Genomic DNA, 19985 nt, shown 5'->3' on the forward strand with positions numbered 1-19985 from the left:
CCGGTGCCATCAATTTTAGTCTTGTCATCACGCTTTCTGCAACGAGGAGTCAGTGGAGAAAGCAGGAAGGGACATGGAATATGGCTGCTGGGCATGGAAGTGGGAGATAGGAATGGGGCAGACAGGTGGGGTGGCAGCAGAGTCCCCTCATAGGGTTCCCCAGAGGGTCCCCTGCCTACTGCTTGTGAGTGCCAGGCATTCTGCCTTCCCCCATTCCCTGTTGGAAGGTAGTAGAGCCACTTGGGTCCCAGCTCCTTGGGTGGTGGGGTCATATTCCACCCCACTGCTGGTTGGACCCTGAAGCACCTCGCAAAACAGACGAAGGATGCCTGGGAGTTCAATGGTGAGAGCTTTGGTGCAGCAGGAGTGTCTCCCAAGCATTCTCGTGCAATGCTGGCTGGGTGCTGCTGTCGCATCTGTGTGGGGCCACCCACCGTACGGGAGGGGGAGCACCTGGTGGGCTCTCCAGCACCTCTGGTTTACCCTCCTGCCCCGTGCCCGCTGCTCCCAGTGCCCATGCCTGCCAGTGGAGTGGCTCCAAGAGCTGGTGGATCAGCTCAGCCTCGGCGAGAGGCCAGCAAATGGATCTCAAGGGCCCCCCTGACATTTCTCCTTCCTTCCCTTTGAAGGAGAAGTGCCCCTTGGAGCTGCCCTCGACGCTAATGCACAGGGTGGGAGAGGATGCTGGTAAAAGCCAAGGCGAGAAAAGGCTTTCAAGCCTGTTGGAAAGCCCAAAATGGTGCCCAGGGGTGACCCCAATCTCTGCTACTGGTGCTGAGGTTGAAGTGTTGGGGTGCACCCCAATACATTGGCAGCAGGTGTGATGTCCCCTGCAGTGTCCCCATGTCAGGAGTCGGGATACAGGGGGTGCAAGAAGTGATGGGGCCATGCCAGACCCTTCCTGGGGATGGAGCTGCTGCAGGCACGGAGGGTTTCAGGCACAAGCCTGCCACGCAACTGGCATGTGTTTGGGTGCAGGAATGAGAGGGCAGGATGGTGCAGGGGACTTGGGAATGGTTGGATGGGAATACAGAGGGTGCTGACATGTGGTAGCTGGAGTGCAGGATGGCTGCAAGTGGTACTGAGATAGCATGCAGGGGGTGGCCGGGTTGTACAGTGAGTGCTGTGGGCACGCGATGGGTGCTGTGGGCACAGGATAGGTGCAGGATGGGTTCAGGATGGATGCTGGGTGGGTGCTGGATGAGTGCTGTGGATGCAGAATGGGTGCATGATGGATGCAGGATGGGTGCTGTGGATGCAGGATGGGTGCTGGGTGGGCGCTGTGGATGCAAGATGGGTGCTGGGCGGGTGCAGGATGGATGCAGGATGGGTGCTGTAGATGCAGGATGGGTGCTGGGTGGGCGCTGTGGATGCAGGATGGGTGCTGGGTGGGTGCAGGGTGGGTGCAGTGCGGGTACAGGATGGGTGCTGAGTGGGTTCAGGATGGTCCAGGGGTGCCCGGTGCAGTGCTCCTCCCGCCCCCGGCCGCCAGGGGGCGCTTTCCGCCGCTCGCTGACTGTTTTGGCCCGGCGGCCCCTCCTCGCTGGCCCGCGGCCGGAACCGGAAGTGGCCGTGTCGCCCTCCCGCAGCTGTGCCGTGGCGGAAAGATGGCGGCGGCCATGGAGTGAGTGGGACCCGGTGCGGCCCCGGTGGTGAGCACGGCTGCGGTCGTCCCCGGGCCCTAAACTGGGTCCCCCGTGTCCCTTCAACCTCAGGCCAGCGGGAGAGCAGCTGGAAGCCTCGCTCCCGTCGGCGGGCGGGGCTCGCAGCTGCCCCCGGGCTTCCCCTGGAACTCAGTCCCTCCACAGCCCCGAGGGACTGGGACTCCCTCGGTCCCCTTGGCAGGCGTTCCGGGACTTATCGCGGCGACCCCTTGTGTGCTCCCTCGGCGCCAGCTCCCTCCTTTCTTTCCAAGCTGTTCCCTGTGCCTGTCATCAGGTCTTCGGATTATCCCTGGCTCCCTGGACTCCGTCCCTGGTCTGTGGAGGTTCCCTCCATTCCCTTGACCTCCATCCGTGCCTGCCTCCTTTCCGGCTCCTTCCCTGTTCTCCCGGTGCCCTGCTGTGTTTTTGACCTGCAGACCTGCAGGTAGCACCACCCCTCAGTGAACTGGGCGCACCTCTGGGGTCCCCTTGTTTACCTGGTGCCTCCCACTGAGGTCTCTGTCCCAATCTCTTTACCTGCTCCAAGTGCCCTCCCCTGTCATCTCCCCACTTCCAAAAACAGCCTTGCCCCTTTTAACCCACCACCCGGGGTGCTGTGGGTCCATGTGAGGAGGTCCCCTGGTGTCCCGGTGTGTTCCCAGAGCACATGTGCTGTCCCCGCAGGGTGAGGATGAGGTAGAGCCCTGACCATGGACCATGATGCCCCCACGATCCGGCCCCGGCGTATCCAGAACCAGAACGTCATCCACCGCCTGGAGCGCCGCCGGATCAGCTCAGGCAAGGCCGGCACCCACTGGCACCAGGTCCGCGTCTTCCACCAGAACGTCTTCCCCAACTTCACTGTGGTCAACGTGGAGAAGCCTCCCTGCTTCCTGCGCAAGTTCTCCCCTGATGGCCGCTACTTCATTGCCTTCTCCTCCGACCAGACCTCCCTGGAGATCTATGAGTACCAGGGCTGCCAGGCAGCCGAGGACCTCCTGCAGGGCTATGAGGGGGAGATCCTGGCCAACGGCAATGACCAAAGGTCTGTCAACATCAGGGGACGGCTCTTCGAGCGCTTCTTCGTGCTGCTGCACATCACCAACGTGGCCTCCAACGGGGAGCACCTGAACCGGGAGTGCAGCCTGTTCACGGACGACTGCAGGTACGTGATCGTGGGCTCGGCTGCGTACCTGCCTGAGGAGCCGCACCCGCCCTTCTTCGAGGTGTACCGCAACAGTGAGTCCGTGACCCCCAACCCCCGCTCCCCCCTCGAGGATTACTCCCTGCACATCATAGACCTCCACACAGGCAGGCTGTGTGACACACGGACCTTCAAGTGCGACAAGGTCATCCTGTCCCACAACCAGGGGCTGTACCTCTACAAGAACATCCTGGCCATTCTCTCTGTACAGCAGCAGACCATCCACGTCTTTCAGGTGACACCCGAGGGGACGTTCATCGACGTGCGGACCATTGGCCGCTTCTGCTACGAGGATGATCTCCTGACCCTGTCTGCCGTGTATCCTGAGGTGCAGCGGGACACTCAGACAGGGATGGCCAACCCCTACAAAGAGCCCTTCATAAACTCCCTGAAGCACAGGCTGCTGGTGTACCTGTGGAGAAGGGCTGAGCAGGATGGAAGCGCCATAGCAAAAAGGAGGTTCTTCCAGTACTTTGACCAGCTGAGGCAGCTCCGCATGTGGAAGATGCAGCTCCTGGATGAGAACCATCTCTTTATCAAATACACTAGTGAGGATGTGGTCACACTGCGGGTGACGGATCCTTCCCAGGTATAGAATCATGTAATGGTTTGGTTTGGAAGGGACCCTAAAGATCATCTAATTCCTAATGCCCTGCCACAGGAAGGGACACATTTTGCTAGACCAGGTTGCTCAGGGACTGCCTCCCTCATTGCTTTGGGGCAAGTGCTCAAGCAGTACAATGCTTGTTTCTTAGCTGAGCATGTGAATATTGTTTAGGATCCCATTAGGATCCATTAGGATCTTCATTCTTGCATGAACATTTGATGTTTCTGATATTGAATAACTTCTGTATCTTTTGTTTGCATAATTTCATTTCTTCTCAACTGAGAAATGAGAGAGAAAAGATCTGACATGGTTAGTGAGTCCCCTTTCTCCAGGGATTGTTCCCCATGCTCATAGATAGTGTATAACCCTCTTTCCCTCTCAGATCCCCAGCTGAATTTATTTTTGGCTGGGATTTCGTATAGTCCACTTAAATTGTAGAGGTAGTCTCCCCCTTTTCTGGTGTATCTTCAAGTATGTTTTTCAAATATAATAGTATTCATTTTTTCCCTAGTAGAATTACCTTTTCTCTTCTGCCTGCATACTTACTCTTTCAAGCTTCAGTGAAAAATCATATATATGATCTCTCCAAATTGGAGTAGTAGCTCTTAGATCTGGCTAATGTGCCAATTGCTTCTCCTTTCAGTTCAGTACTAAAGAAGTGGAATTAGGGCAAATGTAGCTCCAGATATTTCACCACCCCACAGGCTGATCATCTCTTTTTTCTGCTGTTAGAGTGGTGGACACATTTTGAGCTCTATGAAACAGATTTTTTTAAAATCAGTTTTTATTCCTTTAATCAGCTTGGTTTCTATTCTGTTGAGAGTATTTAACAAGAATTTTTAATAAATCTGCAGTACAGCATGTAGGTCCCATTGTTCCCCAGATGTTTGTTTTTCTGACATACCCTTCTCTTCTTCCCATCCTTGTCAGATCCAGGACTGAGATCCCAGAAGAAATAGACAGTAGCTCTCTGCTCCTTGCCTTAGTCTAATTTTTCCAGGAAGATGACTTTGATTTGTTTTATTTTTCTCTTCTATGGTGTTTGTTTGGGGGGAGTTGCTTTGTGAGGAAATAGGAAAGGCTTAATCTAATCCATTTTGCCCATTGGTGTAAAACTGAATGTCTGTCTCAGAAATATTAAAACTCTGTGGAAGTGGTCTGCAGGGTTCTGCTCTTTGCTGGTGTCTGGAATGAGCTCCTGACCCTGATGTAAATGTCTGTGGCAGGCTCAGCTCCGTGCTCTGCTGTGGTTACCTGAGCTTTTGTACCTGGTTTGCTGCAGGGAGCTCTCAACTCTCTTCACCGGGGGTTACTTTAAAATGCAGGTTGTAGATTGTTTAGCCTCAGGCACAGAGTTTTATGCTGGAGGAAAAGCATCTCAGTTCTTCCAGCAGATAATTCCAGATGTGGAGCAGTCTCTCCAGACCTGCCTGAGCGTAAGCGGTGTGTTAGGGCTTCCTGAATAAAACTTGGCTCACAAAATACCTACAGCTCCAGTTTCTCTTTCAACTATCAGATGAGGAACATGAAGTTTCATCCAATTTCAGGCTCCTCTCTCCTCCCTGGCTTCTCTGCCAAGAAGGTTGAAGAGTCACTGTTCATGCTCGTGGGTTGTGTGTTTTTTTGTCTGGGTCTTTATCGAATCCTTTGAGATCTTTAATTGTGTGCTGTGCATATGTAGCTTGGGGGTTGTTGTTGCTGTTCCAAGATTGTGTTGATAGACTTGACAGCTTTGCAGCGTGATTTCTGTGACACTCAGCTGCTGCCTCCCATGCTGTGACGATGTTTTGCTGGTGTTATGGATGCTGCTAAAAAGCAGTGAGGGTGATTTCCCTGCTCAGGGACATCCTATAGATGTGTCTGTGTGTTAGCCTAGCCAAGGAACTTTTTTGTTTAAGGTTGGAGAATACTCTCTGCAATCTTCAGTGATTTCAACAGTTCTTCCTTCTGCTGTCTCCTCTTACCTTCTCTCTGCTCCAGTCGTTTTTTTCAGAAGGGTTTCCCTTTCCTTAGGCAGTAGTCTAGTGAGTAACCTCATCTAGAGCACTTCATTTGGACATGTGGGGGCTGGATTGTATTCTCACAGTTTATTTTGGGGCTGTAAAACAAACAAACCGTGTTTGTTTGGTGGGTGGGGTGGGCAGAGTGCCTGCCGTCATCCCTGAGCATTGTTTTTGGGAGCAGGAGGTGAAGCATTTAGAAGTTGCCTCTATTGACAGAAGATTAATCAGACATGTGCATATACCACGGGAATTCGTTACCTCTTAAGTAGGGGCAGGTTGTACTTTGAGGTGGTAGCACTCCTGTCTCTTATCAAGAGCTACTTCTAATGACCGAGAATTAAATCTGTCCTTTCCCAACGGGATGGGAATGTCATCTCCTTTTGATGTAGCTGCACTGACACAATGTCACCTTTTTCCCAATTTCATGCCAGGAAACATTGCCACTGCCAAATCCACAGCACAATACAAGGGCCTTCTTGCACAAGAATGTTAGCATTATAAAGAAGTCATTAATGTCTTTCAGATTTTCATTTCTGTGCTGGCAGGGTACCTGGAGGGCACAACTTTCTGTGGGCAGTTGTGTAGTGCACAGTACACTAAAAAGGTTCATCTCTGTGTGATGCACATATTAAAAAAGGGAAGAAAATAATGTGTCTACACAGAGGAAAAAATAATTTCTGGCCAGCTAGTACTGTATCTGAAGTTATTTTACCAGTAGGAATGAAAATTAAATTTGGCACTTGAGAAAGCCTTTTGGATTTGGTGGAGAGGGCCAAAGAGGAAGAGAGAACAGAACTATTGCGTCCTGTTTGAGTTGAAAAATGCGAAGTCTGGTAAGTTTTCTTCAAAAATAATAACAGTTAAGAGGTGGATAATTTGGTACATGTTGAGGCATCTGAATAGGAGAATGGATTAGCGTGAAGATGTGGGATTTGCCTGCTCTGTGGAGAAATTTGGACAGGCTCTGTGGTGTGATGTGGGGAGAAGGAAGGGAGAGCTTCCCAGCCATGCTCCCCAGGGTAACTGCTGCCTCTGCCTTCCTCCCCAGCCCTCATTCTTCGTTGTGTACAACATGGTGACCACCGAGGTTATCGCCGTGTTTGAGAACACGTCTGATGAGCTGCTGGAGCTGTTTGAGAACTTCTGTGACCTCTTCAGGAATGCCACCTTGCACAGTGAGGCTGTCCAGTTTCCCTGCTCAGCTTCCAGCAACAACTTTGCCAGGCAGATCCAGCGCCGGTGAGCCATTTGGAGCATGCTTTATACCATATAGACACACGCTCGCCCCCGTCCGCTGAAGGCCAGTATCAAATAACAACTGACAAAACCAGTCCTTTGGTCCCCTTTGCAGGCTGATGGAAGGTGCAGGCTTGTACATAGTTCGTCCTCATGCATTTGATTTTATGTTCCACAGCATCTGCCTTGTTGCAGGAAGGAACAAAGCAGTTGCAGTCCAGTGCTTAGAAGAAAGAAAAGGAATTCTGAGGGAAAGATGCTTCCATCTCTCCTTGAGCAATAAGTCTTCTGGACATTATTAAAGTGTTACTGCCCAGTAGCTTTGGTCCCTGAAAATACGATTTGCCAAGATGTTGGCGTCATCTAGTTGGATGTATTTTGCCAAGTGATGTTCTCTGAATTTAGTGTTTATCAAACTGTATTCTGTAGCATTTTCCTCAACATCAGTCACAAGCTTGTGGTTCTCATCAAACTGTGCTAGGATAAAGGAAACTCATCTGCTTATACCTATCATGAAAGCTGAGAAAAATACCAAAATAACCTGGCTTTCTAGAATATGTTTTAACAGTCAAACATGGTTTTAATGAGGCAGAGTGCGTTATTTCTCTTGGAATATATTTTTATGTGACTCAGGGTGTTCTGTTCTGCCAGTGACTTGTTTCACATCATCCAAAGTACTTGGCATTCACTTATGGGCATCAAGCTTCTGTTGATTTTAGGTTGATGTCACATAAGTATGACGAAGTTGACTATGTCTGTAACTTTCTAGAGCTGCCTGTCAGGAAATCCATAATGCATAATGGAAGAGAGAATGAGAGAACTCACCAGAGACTCCTGAAGAACAACTTCTGCCTTGTGTTAAAGTAGAGAGGAGAATCTTTTAATTCTCTTGGCTACAAGGACCCATAGCAGGAGTGTTGTAACTTCCACAGCAAAGTATCATCAAGAATAATGCAGAGTGAGCTGGCTTTTGGCTGAGTGTTTCTAGTCAAATGGATTTGTTTAACCCTCCTTGATGTCTGACATCCCTGCATCTGATCTGACTGTTCTTGCACATGTAAAGCTTAAAACTTTATTTGGAAAGAGAAATCCAGCCTGTGTAAATGTGTCCCCCAGGAAAAGCATTCAGCTTACTGTAGTTTCTGAAGGGCTTTGTGCTTCTTGTCAAGGTTCTTCCTCATCTAAGATTTGTTCCTTAAAGTATAGTGGCTGGAGGGAGGGGGTTTCTCAAGTCAATGTTAATGGCTCAACTGCTACTGTGAAACCCTCTGGCTTTTGCTTACACTGTTTCCAGGCTTCATGGTAAAACATGGATTGACTGATAAGTCGCTAATCCATCTCTCTGTTTCTGATCCTGCTCATTTCCTGTGCTTCAAAGCAGCTGGGGCCAGACCTTGTGGGTAGGCACAGTCTTCTGTTAGTTTGGACTTTCAGGACAGAAACAATAATGATGAGGGAGGATAAAAAGGTCACCAAAACTGGCTGATGCTTGAATCACTGTGATACATTTTCGGAATCGAGCTGGTTTAGTTCTTACATTGCTGCTGGTTTTTTTCGCTGTTTTCCTCCTTGGTTTATTTAAGCTTTTGTTGGCCTTTGTGACCAAAATGTGTTTCTTGGTTTGCTGCAGGTTCAAGGACACCATCGTGAACGCCAAGTACGGAGGGCACACAGAAGCTGTGAGGAGGCTGCTGGGGCAGCTCCCGATCAGCGCCCAGTCCTACAGCGGCAGCCCCTACCTTGACCTCTCCCTTTTCAGCTACGATGACAAGTGGGTGTCAGTCATGGAGCGACCCAAAACCTGTGGTGATCACCCTATAAGGTATGGGACAGGCCAAGAAGCTGTATATGAGGGTAGCAGTGCGAGAGTCATTCTAAATCACCTCTGCAACATGGCATCACATGTGCAGAAAAGGGAGTAGATCGAGGCCTTTCACTTAGGAAATCCTTTCACCAGAGTGTTTATTTCAGCAGTCCCACAAAGCTTGGCCTCTCTCCTTTGCAGTAACTTCTGTGTATGGGAGGCCTCTTAAGGTTTTCTCACTGTGCTGCTCTGGGGAATGTTTGGGTAGTGAAGCCTGAGCCTTTTCATATGAATGGTCGTCTTTCTCCTCCTCTTCTTGCGGTGCTGCTGTTGTGTTTGGGGTGCAGTGATAGAGTTCTGTATGCCTGCTTTCCTGTGCTGGAAGAATCCTTTTTGAGGACGTGGGTTTAGCTGGCAAGGATTATCTGGTTTGTTCTGTGAATAAAATAGTGGCTGGGTTGGGTGTTACTCAGAATGCTTGTGGTATTGATTTAGCTGTTTTCAGACTTCCCTTGTTTACAGTTCTCACCCTGGGAGCTGCACTCCTCCTCATACGCCCCTTCTCTCTGTGAGCTGCAGGAAATTCCTATCTGTAGTAGGAGCTTCAGCCAGGTCTAAGGGCTGTTCAGTGCCTCTCCTGTCTGAGTCTTTGATGCTGGCAGAAGGTATAAGTCTAAACTTGCGAAAAACAATGTTTTCAATGCTTCATGCAGAAACATTGTGACTGTTTATTTCTTTTTCTTGGCTGCAGCCATGGCCTGCAAGCAGTAGTGGTTAAAAATCCAACATCTCTGGTCTGAAAGGTTCAAAGAGGCTGAGTTCTCCAGGCAGAATAGTCTTTCTACTCACAGTACTGCAGAAGCAAACGTATACTCCGAAAACAAAGAGAGCCTTCAATGCCTGAGTGCTTTGTTTAGTGACTGCACACATGTTGGGGGCTCAGGCAGCCTAGGGAGATCATTCTGGCCCGCTTCTCAACTTTATTTTCATCAATTCTTTCACAGAAAATGTTTTCATGTCTCCCCTGGCCTTGACTCAGGTGGCAGGGAGCTTCTGATTATTCCTGCGCTCTCAATTCCCAAATTATGTATATTTAATTGATTTTTCTGCCTGTATAATTTGGTTTGATCTCCAGCCTCCATGTTATCTGCAGAGAAAGCCTGCCCTTTTCCCCCTTGTCGTGCTTGACGTCGGGAAAACTTGCAGGGTGGCAGTTGTCTGCCAGCACCAACCTGTGCCTGGCTCCTGCGGACAAAAGGGAGCAGAACTGCAGTCATTTGCCGCGGTTGAGTCTTTGTAGTAAACAAAGCCAAGTGCCACCTTCTCTCCCTCCCCTGAGCAAACCAGCGTTTCAGAGCCAAAGCTTTTAAAGCTCAAAGCTTCCAAGAGTCAATTAGGACTTGAATAGAACCTCGGAGCAGTGGGGCTCCTGGTTTTTGGAAAGTAAGCAGAAGATGAGGCGCTAACCTTAACCATTCAGTAGCTCAAATAGTGCTGCTGTGGTTCTCACATGCAAAACAAAGGGATTAATAAAATAATGCCAGCTGCCTGTTGTGGTTAGAGGGCTTCGAAATGAGGGACCACAGGATTTGTAATGTAAGTCCTGTAATTGTCTGGAATGGAAAACCCTTCAGCAGCTAAGGGTGTTACAATCTATGTGTAGTTTCCTGGCACAGTGTGTGAGCTGGGAAGGCCTCCAGACCTTTTTCACTTCTTTTCAGCACTTCTGTGTACTATGTCCCTTTAACTCGTAGTGCCTTTCTGCATCCCAGAAGGTTCAACCCTCACCCTCAGCTCTGGCTTAAGAGACCAGTGGTTGTTTGTTCTTAGGCAGGAAGGACTTTAGGTCTCCCATCACCACTACCTTCCAGTCTCTTTTCAGGAGGCTTGAAGAGATATTCAGTGGGTGAAATGATGGCCCTTCTGAGGAAGAGACTCTCACACAGTTCTGCCTATAGCAGGGGGTCTCTAAAATCCATCTAGGTGGCTAATAAGGAGCCATTTAACCAAAGAATTGGTCTGCAGATAAATCTTCCATTTTCCTACAGTTTGAAAAAGCTGGTCTTGCTGTTTCTGTTGACATACAATTTTATATTGCAGTGCCTAATTTATCCCCAGAGTGAGAGCCCATGAAAATGGCCTCTGATTGCAGAGCACTTTTAAAAATACATTTAAAAATACCAAACTGAGCACATCTTTTAGATTACAGGGAGCTTCATCTTGAGTAGTAAATTGTTGTGAATTGGGGGAGAGAGGAACAGATGGGGGACTGTGCTTTATTTAAAGAATGACCCTCTGCATACCCAGCTTTGTGTAGGAGGGAAAGGGCTTTTTGAAAAGCCAAATACCAAGATTGTGATTCTCTTGCTGGGTTCTTGTGTGCAATTTTCAGGCAGGGCTGGCTGGCACTTTGATTCAGAGGAAGGGAGAGGAGAGTGGCCCTCCAGGAAGAACATGAGGTTCTCAATAGGCTGTGTTGTTAAAATGTGGAGTATATCTGCTCCTGAAACAGCATTGCCTGTATCTGTCATCAGCTGTTCTTCCAGACTGAGAGCTGAGTGTATTGTGCTGCTGGCAGGGGGGGAGATGTGCTCCAAGATTAAAAGCATTCTTTGAGTTAAAATCACAGGAAAATGCAAAATACCCACATGTACTAAGTGTTGGTGGAAAAGGAAACAGCTGTGGGGCAGAATGGCAATTCTGTGTTCAAAATTGGAGGAGGTCTAAGGAAAATGGTCTAATGAACTGAGACACCTTCAGGGTGAGGACTTGAGTTAGAGTCCAGCTACTTTGCGAAGGTATCACAACCAGAAACCTCCACCATGACATCCCAGAAACTTCCTCTAATGTCTTGGGGAGTGTGGTATCATCACAGAGAGTCCCATGTTCTGACAGCAGCAGAACTGTTTGCCTTAATCCCTTGGCATTGTATGCTCTGTGTTGGAACTGTGTTCCAGAGCTCACCTGTTTGGAGACACACATGAGCTTGACCCACAGGGAGGTGTGCAGGTGACAGCAGAAGGATGTAAGGTTTTCGTTGACCTGTGCCTTTGCTGTGATTGTTGAATCCAATCCACCAGGTTCTTCCTGCCCGGCCTATCTCATTAATGCCTTTTTGATGTAAGTCTAAAAGGAACTGCAAAGCCTTGCTTGAGCTGTACAGTACAACTCGGCACCCTTGAGCAGGATTAGATCAAGTTTCCTCAGTTGACAGGGAGGTATCAAAACACAAGAACAGCAGTGTAAAGCCTTCCCTGGCAGCACACCGAGGGGGAAGAGGTAGCCTTACACTCTCAGTGAAGGCCATTGCTAGGAGAAGTGAGCTCAGTTCTATACAGTAAATCTGCCTTAGGGATCATGGGGAGCAGCTTGCATTAAGAAAAGATGGAGAGCCAGTGCAGGTTAGTTCTGAACCAAACTTACTCTTTTGTGAAGTCAGCTTTGTCCACCAAAGTGACAGGCAGAGTTCTCTCACTGTTAATACTAAAATGGAGTGAAGCTTTTCTAGACAGTGGAAAACAACTGCCCTGGGAGAGACTTTCCTATATAGCCAAGAGCCAGACACCCAGCTGAGGACCTCCTGCCCCTGAGGGAGCAACAGAGATTGCACAAGGCACTCTATGTGTGAAGGGCCCAGATGGCAAAGTCAATAGTCAGGAACAGCCGTAATTGCCTTTCTCTTCCTTTCAGATTTTACGCTCGTGATTCTGGCCTCCTGAAGTTTGAGATCCAGGCGGGACTCCTGGGGCGGCCCATCAATCACACAGTGCGACGCCTGGTTGCATTCACCTTCCACCCCTTTGAGCCCTTTGCCATCTCAGTGCAGCGCACCAACGCCGAGTATGTGGTGAACTTCCACATGAGGCACAGCTGCACGTAGTGTGACTCACAGCCAAGGCTGCTGCTCTCCTTGGATCTGGGCCTCTGCCACAGATGCACCAAAGCCAGGCACTCACACCTTCTGGGAAACCAAACTGTTGCTCGTGTCAAGAAACCTGACCCGGATGCTCCTGCCACTGGCATCTTGCAGGGCCCTTGGCTGAGGAAAGCTCATCTGCCCCTTTTGGGGGTGTGGATGTTTCTCCTGACCCTGTTTGTACTGCAGGGGTCCCGCTGCGTTAAGCACTGCTGTCCTTCCCTATTCCTATGGATGAACAAAACATAGATTAGGTTTCCTTTCCTGGTTTGTCATAGGCATGTCCATTTTCTATCCTGTTGTAGGTCTTAGGATGGCAGAGATGGAGCTTTGCATCATGTTTGTGGAGCACTCCCTTCTGCACTGGTGCTCTCCTACCGTGCTGGACAAACAGCCTGTCATAGAGGGAATAGATGGGAGCCATGGGGAGAGCTTGGATACACAGCTACACCTGTTTGTGTCTTCAGTATTGCTCGGGAAACAAAATTCTGCTCTCATCTGCTCAATCTACTCACATAATTTTCATATGCAAGAGGTCAGGAAAAAGAGGAGTGAGAAATCACTACAATTGAGAGACATAAGGTGTGTTCCTGACTCTTATGCAAGTCACCTCAACCTTTGTGCCTTAGTATCTGTACAAGCTCCTAAGGGAGAGGTGGTGTGTTAGTACCAGCAAGCCAGGGCAGCTGGTTATGTCTCTAATGCACAAGGAGGTGGGCACAGAAGGAAGATGGGTGGCTGGGAAGGGTGTAGGGAGAAACTGCAGCTCCTTGATCATGTCAGAAGGACTTTTTTGCAGCATGGCAGGTGAATCCTCATGGCCATCTGCAGTTCTGCTGTTGAGGGGAGAGGAGACCCAGATGCTGGCACCCTCCTGTTGGGAGTATGAGTGTGGAAAATTAGTAGCATTTGGGTTTGCCCAGGAAGGAGGGATGAGACCTGAATTAATGTTCACTGCTGGAGGATTGCAGTTATGAGATGAGCTTGTTGACTTAGGTTGCTCACCTCTCCCTGTTTGATAACACTGTTCTCTGTGAGAACCTGCTCTTCCCAGGCTTCAGAGCACAGCTGGACAGTGGGTCAGTGCTGGCTGGACCACAGCAGTTTTTATGCTGCTGATAAACTTATGGGTGTAATTACCTGCCACCTTGGTCTGGTAAGAATGCTGGCCTGCCCTTTTCTATTAAAAGTGGAGGTTTTGGTTGTAGGCCAGCATTTGGGGGATTTTGCACATGGGCTGGTTTACAACTCTGTGCTGCCAGGCAGCACAAACCATCCCAACATCATGAGGTGCTCTGTTGGAAGCTGGAGCCTGTTGTCCCATTCCTATAGGGGAGATACAGGGGGAGCATTAGAAAATTGGTGCTAATACACAGGAAATGCTCTAAAGGACCCTGTCGGTATCTTGTTTGGACCAAAATGAACTGTGGATGAGGTGTTGTGGCCATGTGCCTGGGAAGAGTCATGCATTCGTTTTGCTGGGAATGCACAGGAGAAAAACTGTGTGGGTGTTGGTGCCTGCTTATGGCATGAATGGTGGGCCTCGAAATCAAGGGTGCCCTGGGGTCCTTTAATCAGCCTTTACTCTCTGCCTCATGGTACTTCTCTACTCTCCTGGCCTTGCTGAACATATTTCTACAGAAGACATTGCATTTCACCACTCTCGTCCGGGTGTTTGCACTGTAGGTGTCTCAGGTCTGTCAGAAGTGATGGTGGGTCAGAACACTGCTAGCAGAGAAGGTCAGGCCCTGTGTGCTTTAGCTGCGGGGTCCTCTCCATCTAATAACACTATTTGTCAAGGTTTTAGGTTTTTATCCTGTGATCTGTTCCTCAAACATTCAATTAAAGCTCCAAGTGGAGAATCATTTGCGCGCTGTAGATCATGGATTTACCTCCTTCTGCACTACTCTGACAGCTGTTCACACTTCAGTATGAGAGGTTTTTTTCTTTTCCAAAGCTTTCAGCAGCTCTGTCTGAGACTGTGTTTACTCCTTGGTGTCACAGCCTTGGCAGGTCTGTCCTTACTAAAATAGCTTCATTTAGACTTTTTTCCAGTGGCAAAAATATAAACTACTTCAGCATTTCTGTAGTGGGGGCTTTTGCTGAATTCAGGCTGCCCTGTATGAAGCAGAGAGCATGGCACAAATTGTTGGACTTGGGGCTGAGAGACCAGAGATCTGTTCTCAGCTCTGTTATTAAATTGCTCGGTGACTGGGGGCAAATCTCTTCCTCTTCCAGCTGGTGTTTTCTTCTCCATAAATGAGGCCAAAAATATATTTTCAGCTTTTGTAAAACCCTTTGAGATTCATGGATAAAAAGTGCTGGATAAGTGCTAAGTATTTTCTTATTATGTTTGCAGACAAACTGATCATTCTGGCTACTAATTGCCTTGGAGTAGCATAGTAATCCTCTGGTCTTGGCTGCTGCATTTTATATCTAAAACAGAGTTAATTTTATTACAGAAATGTATAAAAAGAAAAGTCTCTCATGCTTGAAATTTTGATTCTTTTGTTTAAGAAGCAAAAAGTGTGTGTGTCTGGTGGGAAGGGTGGGATGAAAGGGGAGATATTTTCTACCTGATATTTTTCCTAGGTTATGGGAAAGGTTTGTTAGCAACACAAGATAAAAATGGAATAAACAGAATTTACTTTAAGAGTCTGATGTTATTGTCTTTGTCTTCTAAAACCTGAATGGTGCAAATAGTAATTACTTTGCTAAGAAGAGATGGCAGGGGTGTGCCTTGGACTATGCAGGCATATCACACTGGAATTTGCTGCCTCTTCTTGGAATTTGGAGTACAAGTGTGCTCAAAAATGTTTCCATCTGAGGCATTTCTGTAGTTCTTGCAGATTTCTCAAATTCTTGTCTACATGAACTAACACTGAGAGAGGAATTCTTGGTCTTTGGTTATGTTTTCCCATTTGTATATTATTACTATCCCAACTTGTTTTCAGGGACTCTTCTTTTATTCCATTTACAGTATTTGTCTAAGCTTTTGGTCATTTCCTGCTGATAGTCCATGATCTGGAGATGAAAGCTTGTGGTTTAACCCCAGCTGGCAACTCAGCCCCACACAGCCACTCACTCAATCCCCCACCAGCAGGATCGGGGAGAGAACTGGAAAAATAGAAGTGAGAAAGCTCATGGGGTGGGTGTTCAGTGTTTAGAAAAAAGCAGGGCTCCATCACATGCAACTGCTCCAGCCAAAACCAGAACAAAGCTGAATACACCTTGCTTGGCAGAGGAGCTGTTGCCTGTTCACTGTTTTTAGCTTGTGCAAAGGCACTCAGATTTTCCATGTGCTCCTCCCTGCTGCTTTGCAGAACATTGTGGCTGAGAGCACGTGGTCGGGACCTTGCCAAAGTGTGGGGTTCCCCTTGTAATCCGCTGCTGCTCTGTAGCAACCTAGCAGCAGCTTCCCTGTTTGTGTTAGTCCCTCTAAGCATGCGCATCTTGAGCATGAAAGTGACTTTCCTTTGAACCTTTTCTCCATTTTCCTGTGTGCAGTTCTTGGATTCTTTCGTGTGCAGACCTTGAGCATACCAGAAAGCTCTTGGGCCTGTGGCTTTTCAGATTGGCTCTAAGTGACAAGGAGATGCTTGAGTTGGAAACCATGTTTAACTGGCAGCAAAACCCCATCTTTTGTTACTTCTTGTGCTGTCTTTGTTTTAAAAAAGAAATGTAGTAAAAGCAGGACACTTGCATTATTTCTTATATAAATGGCATTAGACCACAAGCTGCAGAAATCCCATAAGAGTTAAGCCTATGGATCCATTAAGGGTGTGCCCCTACTAAAAGACTCCTTTCAATTAACCTTTCAGTGCTCATGGTTGGCCCTGATTTAGCTCCCTGTGTGTACTGACAGGACCTTCCTTTTGCTCAGGTGCTGCATCTATTAACCTCTTCCTTTGATCCTTTTGAGGCAGGTAGAAGAAGGATTTCTGATGCTTTAGGAAGTCTCTTGGTCTTTCTTCTTTATGTTCTCTGTCTTGCTGCCTTTCTGCCAGCTTTTCCTGCAGGATCTCTCAGGGCTGTGGGCAGAGAGGTGGTAAAGGGGTGGCAGTGGGACATGTAGCCCTCTGACAGCTCTTGTCCTTCTGTGAGCCTTTATCACATAGGTGAAAGCTGCAGAGCAAATTGTTGGTCCAAGCAACAGGACAGGATTTTGTGTGTTTGCCTTGCTATACAAGTTACAGAGTCCAGGGTGTTGATTTGGCTGAATCCTTGTGCTTCCCTGTCTTGTTACATGGTTGTAAGAGCTTTTGTGGCCAAATACTCCTCAGAAGGAGAGAATGGTGAAATGGCTTTTAATTTCTGAATTTTTTTTTTCTTTGCTTCAGGGCCGCAGGGGCTGTGGGCTGAGCTGTGCAGTCAGTCACTGCAGCAGTCCCAGCCTGGTGCTGGCTGGTCATCAGGCAACCCCGGTCCCTGCTAGAGCTATTTGCTGGCCAAGGTCTGATTTGACTTTGTTTCTCTTGGGGAAGAGCTGTACTTACTGTTTAAGGGAATAAGTTCTCAGAAAAATACTGATAGGAGAAAACCCCTGAATGGCACGTTTGTTTTTTTTTCTGATGTTTTGACATAAAAACACTGCACCAGTTTTAAGCCAGCAGTCTGAAAATTGGCCCTGCATGTGAGGAGAACTGGAAAAGGGCACAGTGCCCCTGGTCCCGGCTGCTCAGGGCTGTGCTGCAGCATCTGAGTAACACGTAGGGGCCTTGCTGGGTTAATAAGGAGTGTAGGACATTGTATGAGCACACAGGCTTTGCTGCATATGTGCTGAGGTAATTTTTTACTGTTTTACTCATTTGTTTTCTCCCAGAAGTCACACCTAGGGCACCTTCTGGCTGTTGCAGTTTACTGGTGGGCTGATTGCTGGCCTCAGTGAGGATGCCAAGTGCACCTGCAAATTTGAGGACGGTTTCAGAGGAACGTGGCAGGGAGATGACTCAGTGGGTGCCCAGGGCCCTTGGCTGCCCAGGGCCACAGGGAGAGATGCCTGCCAGGGGCGATTTTCTAGAGGAGAAGCAGCACATTTGGCTATTGTGGAAGAAAATTCTATAGAAACTGTATCAAAGGCAATGGAAAGTCATGGATAACACTACAAAGTCCCCAGCATTTTCTGCATTCTGCTTTGTCCATGTATGAACTGGATCCTTTGGAGAAGTTTATTTTCTGTGGGTGACAGAACTTGTTTCAGTTCAGTATTTTTAAAGCCAGGAACACATTACTTCTACTCTCCATGTCTGCCTCTCTTTTTCTTTCTCCTCAGCAGCTTTGCAACACACTAAGCATAGGCCTGAGCAGCCCTGGCTTTGCTCAGAGTACTCCCTGAGCCCCTGCTTTTGGCAGTGCACTGTTCCTGTCTGAAAGCTGCTTTTGCACAGGTTCATCCTTCCCTCTGCCAGTGTCCTTCCTCTGTCCAGGTGTGTTGCAACAGTATCAGGTAGGGAGAGAGAGGGGTATGAGAGAAATATGGGTGGCTCAGCACACTGTCTCTGTTCTAGTGCCTGATGAACTCGGCAGCAGCTCCTGGGTCTCTTCACTAGGGCTGGTGAGGATTCATTGGCAGTGCTGACATCAAGCCCTGTGCCTGAGCCCTGCCAGAGGACAGCCTGGGGGTGCTAAAGCTGGGGAATGTGGTTAGACTGGCTGTTCGAGGGGCTCAGAGGGGTGAGAACCAGGCAGGAGGCAGGGAAGCCCTTCCAGGGCCATCTGGCTGCTGCTCAATGTGATTTTAGGATGTTAAGAGCAGTGGACAGCACCACATCCCTCTGAATGCCTGCTCGCTGCTGCCGAGCTGGTCAAAGGCATAAAATGGAGCAATGCTGGATTAGATGTACCCGCTGCCCTTGATGAGCTCCGGGGAGATACGATCCTGGCTCTCCCGCCTCCGACCTGCTGGCGCCCAGTGCCATCGTCATGGCAACAGGGAGAAACAGCCATCCGCATGGAAACGGCCTTGCTGTGCCCAGCAACCGATTCGGGGAGGATAATGGTTCAAATGGTGAGTTGGAAGAGGTGAGGGGCACCAGCACCCCTGTGACAACCAGCGGGGAGCCTTGGCCTGTGCCGCTGGGCAGAACACACATCCCACCAGATACTGCAGCATCAACACTGTCCCTGTGTGTGGGGCTCCCATCCCAAAACAGCGGCATCTCACCTCTGTCACAGAGCCAGTGTGTACTCTCACATCTGCGACCATGAAGGATAGTTTTCATTGCTGTTGCCCTGTTTTTTCTTGGGCTGGTCCTGAGATCAGGGTGAGGTCCAGATTATCTGTGCTGATACCTGCAGCAGCGTAGGTAGGTCACTGTTCAGCCCTGACCGGTGAGTCCTTAATGCTTGTAAAATCCTTCTTTGTAAGGGAGAGGGAGCACCTGTCAGCCAAACAGGGTCTCCTGTAACATAGGGCAGACAAATGTCATCTTGTCAGACTGTGCAGTGCAGCCTGTCTGGCTTTGGGTAGCAAAGTCTGAGCTAATCTCTCCTCATCCTGCCTCCTACCCCTTAAATCCCCCACCGGCTTCTTCTCCAAAGAAGGCTCAGATTTGAAGGCAATCTCTATACTGGCCCACTGGCTCTGTTAAGGGCTGGGGAGAGCAGCTCTGCCATGCAGCTGCTTGAGGCCCAGCAGGATTTGTCCCAGTTTTACAATGGCCCTTTGGTGACTGTGCTACCACTCTTGGCCATAGGATCAGCAGGACAGGGATCTCCTCAGTCAGCAGCACTGCTTCTCTTGAAGGGATTTTAGTAAACAGGGCTAGTTTTACAACCATGTCCAAGGACAGATTGTTTCAGAGCATCTCCCAGTGCTGGAGCAGGCTGCTTCCCAGCCGTTGGCTTTACAGAGAAGTCTAGAGGGCTGAAAGGTCTAAAGTAATTTGCATTCCTGTGCCAATTTGACCCTGGCAACTCAGTAAATTGGTGTTTCTGTGGATTTGGCAGGTGCAAAATGAAAGGCAGCATCCATGTCTTGCCAAAGGGCTGCATGAGAGCCATGGCTGGCAATTAGGAGAACAAATTGTTTGCCTGCAGGCTGGTGCATGAAGAGATGAGTCCTATTTCACCTCACCTTGGGACCCACAGAAGGGGCTGGGGAATGACATATATGTCATTCTCCTCCCTGAAGCCCCAAGTTTTATTTGTAGAAAGGGCCAAAAGCTGGAGTCTTTAGTGACGTGGCTGGGAGGGGCAGCAGACACTGATCCCCAGCTGCTCCAGGTTAGAGTTTGGCTTTGCAAAAAGAATCGTTAAGTGACAAGGCACAGAGGAGGGATTTCAGAGTCAGCTCAGAAGGAAAGGAAGTTTTTGAGAACTGTTGTTGCAGCAGGGAGAGGCTTTGGAAGTTTCTAAATACAGCTTTGGGATGATCTTCGTGCCTTTTTTAAAGTGGTGAATTGAAAGCCCCTAAGAGCTGGTTGTGGTGGCAGGGAAGACTCCCAGGCAGAGCCACTCTGTACTTCTAATGTGGATGTCTGGCTGGGAGAACAGCAAAGGGGAGCACATCTAGCCAGATTCTGGAGAGCTCTTCTTTTCATCCTTCTCTCCTGACATGTGCTGACTCTTGGA

The 19985-nt window shown here is 48.8% G+C and overlaps 1 protein-coding gene across 3 annotated transcripts; it reads left to right on the forward strand.

The window, feature by feature from the left end:
* The first annotated feature begins 1590 nt into the window (after positions 1-1590).
* Positions 1591-15046, forward strand: DET1 (DET1 partner of COP1 E3 ubiquitin ligase). Of its 3 annotated transcripts, none has more exons than XM_071568708.1 (5): positions 1591-1652; positions 2328-3436; positions 6506-6696; positions 8324-8515; positions 12188-15046. In XM_071568708.1, exons 2-5 carry the CDS (start codon positions 2354-2356, stop codon positions 12375-12377), a joined length of 1656 nt encoding a protein of 551 aa, XP_071424809.1. In that variant the 5' UTR covers positions 1591-1652; positions 2328-2353; the 3' UTR covers positions 12378-15046. The 3 variants fall into 3 exon arrangements, with proteins under 3 accessions (XP_071424809.1, XP_071424810.1, XP_071424811.1); XM_071568709.1 differs by having other exon boundaries at positions 1601-1638; XM_071568710.1 differs by having other exon boundaries at positions 1601-1624.
* Positions 15047-19985: the final 4939 nt, after the last annotated feature.

Source organism: Pithys albifrons, chromosome 13 (assembly GCF_047495875.1).
Source record: "Pithys albifrons albifrons isolate INPA30051 chromosome 13, PitAlb_v1, whole genome shotgun sequence".
NCBI lineage: Eukaryota > Metazoa > Chordata > Aves > Passeriformes > Thamnophilidae > Pithys > Pithys albifrons.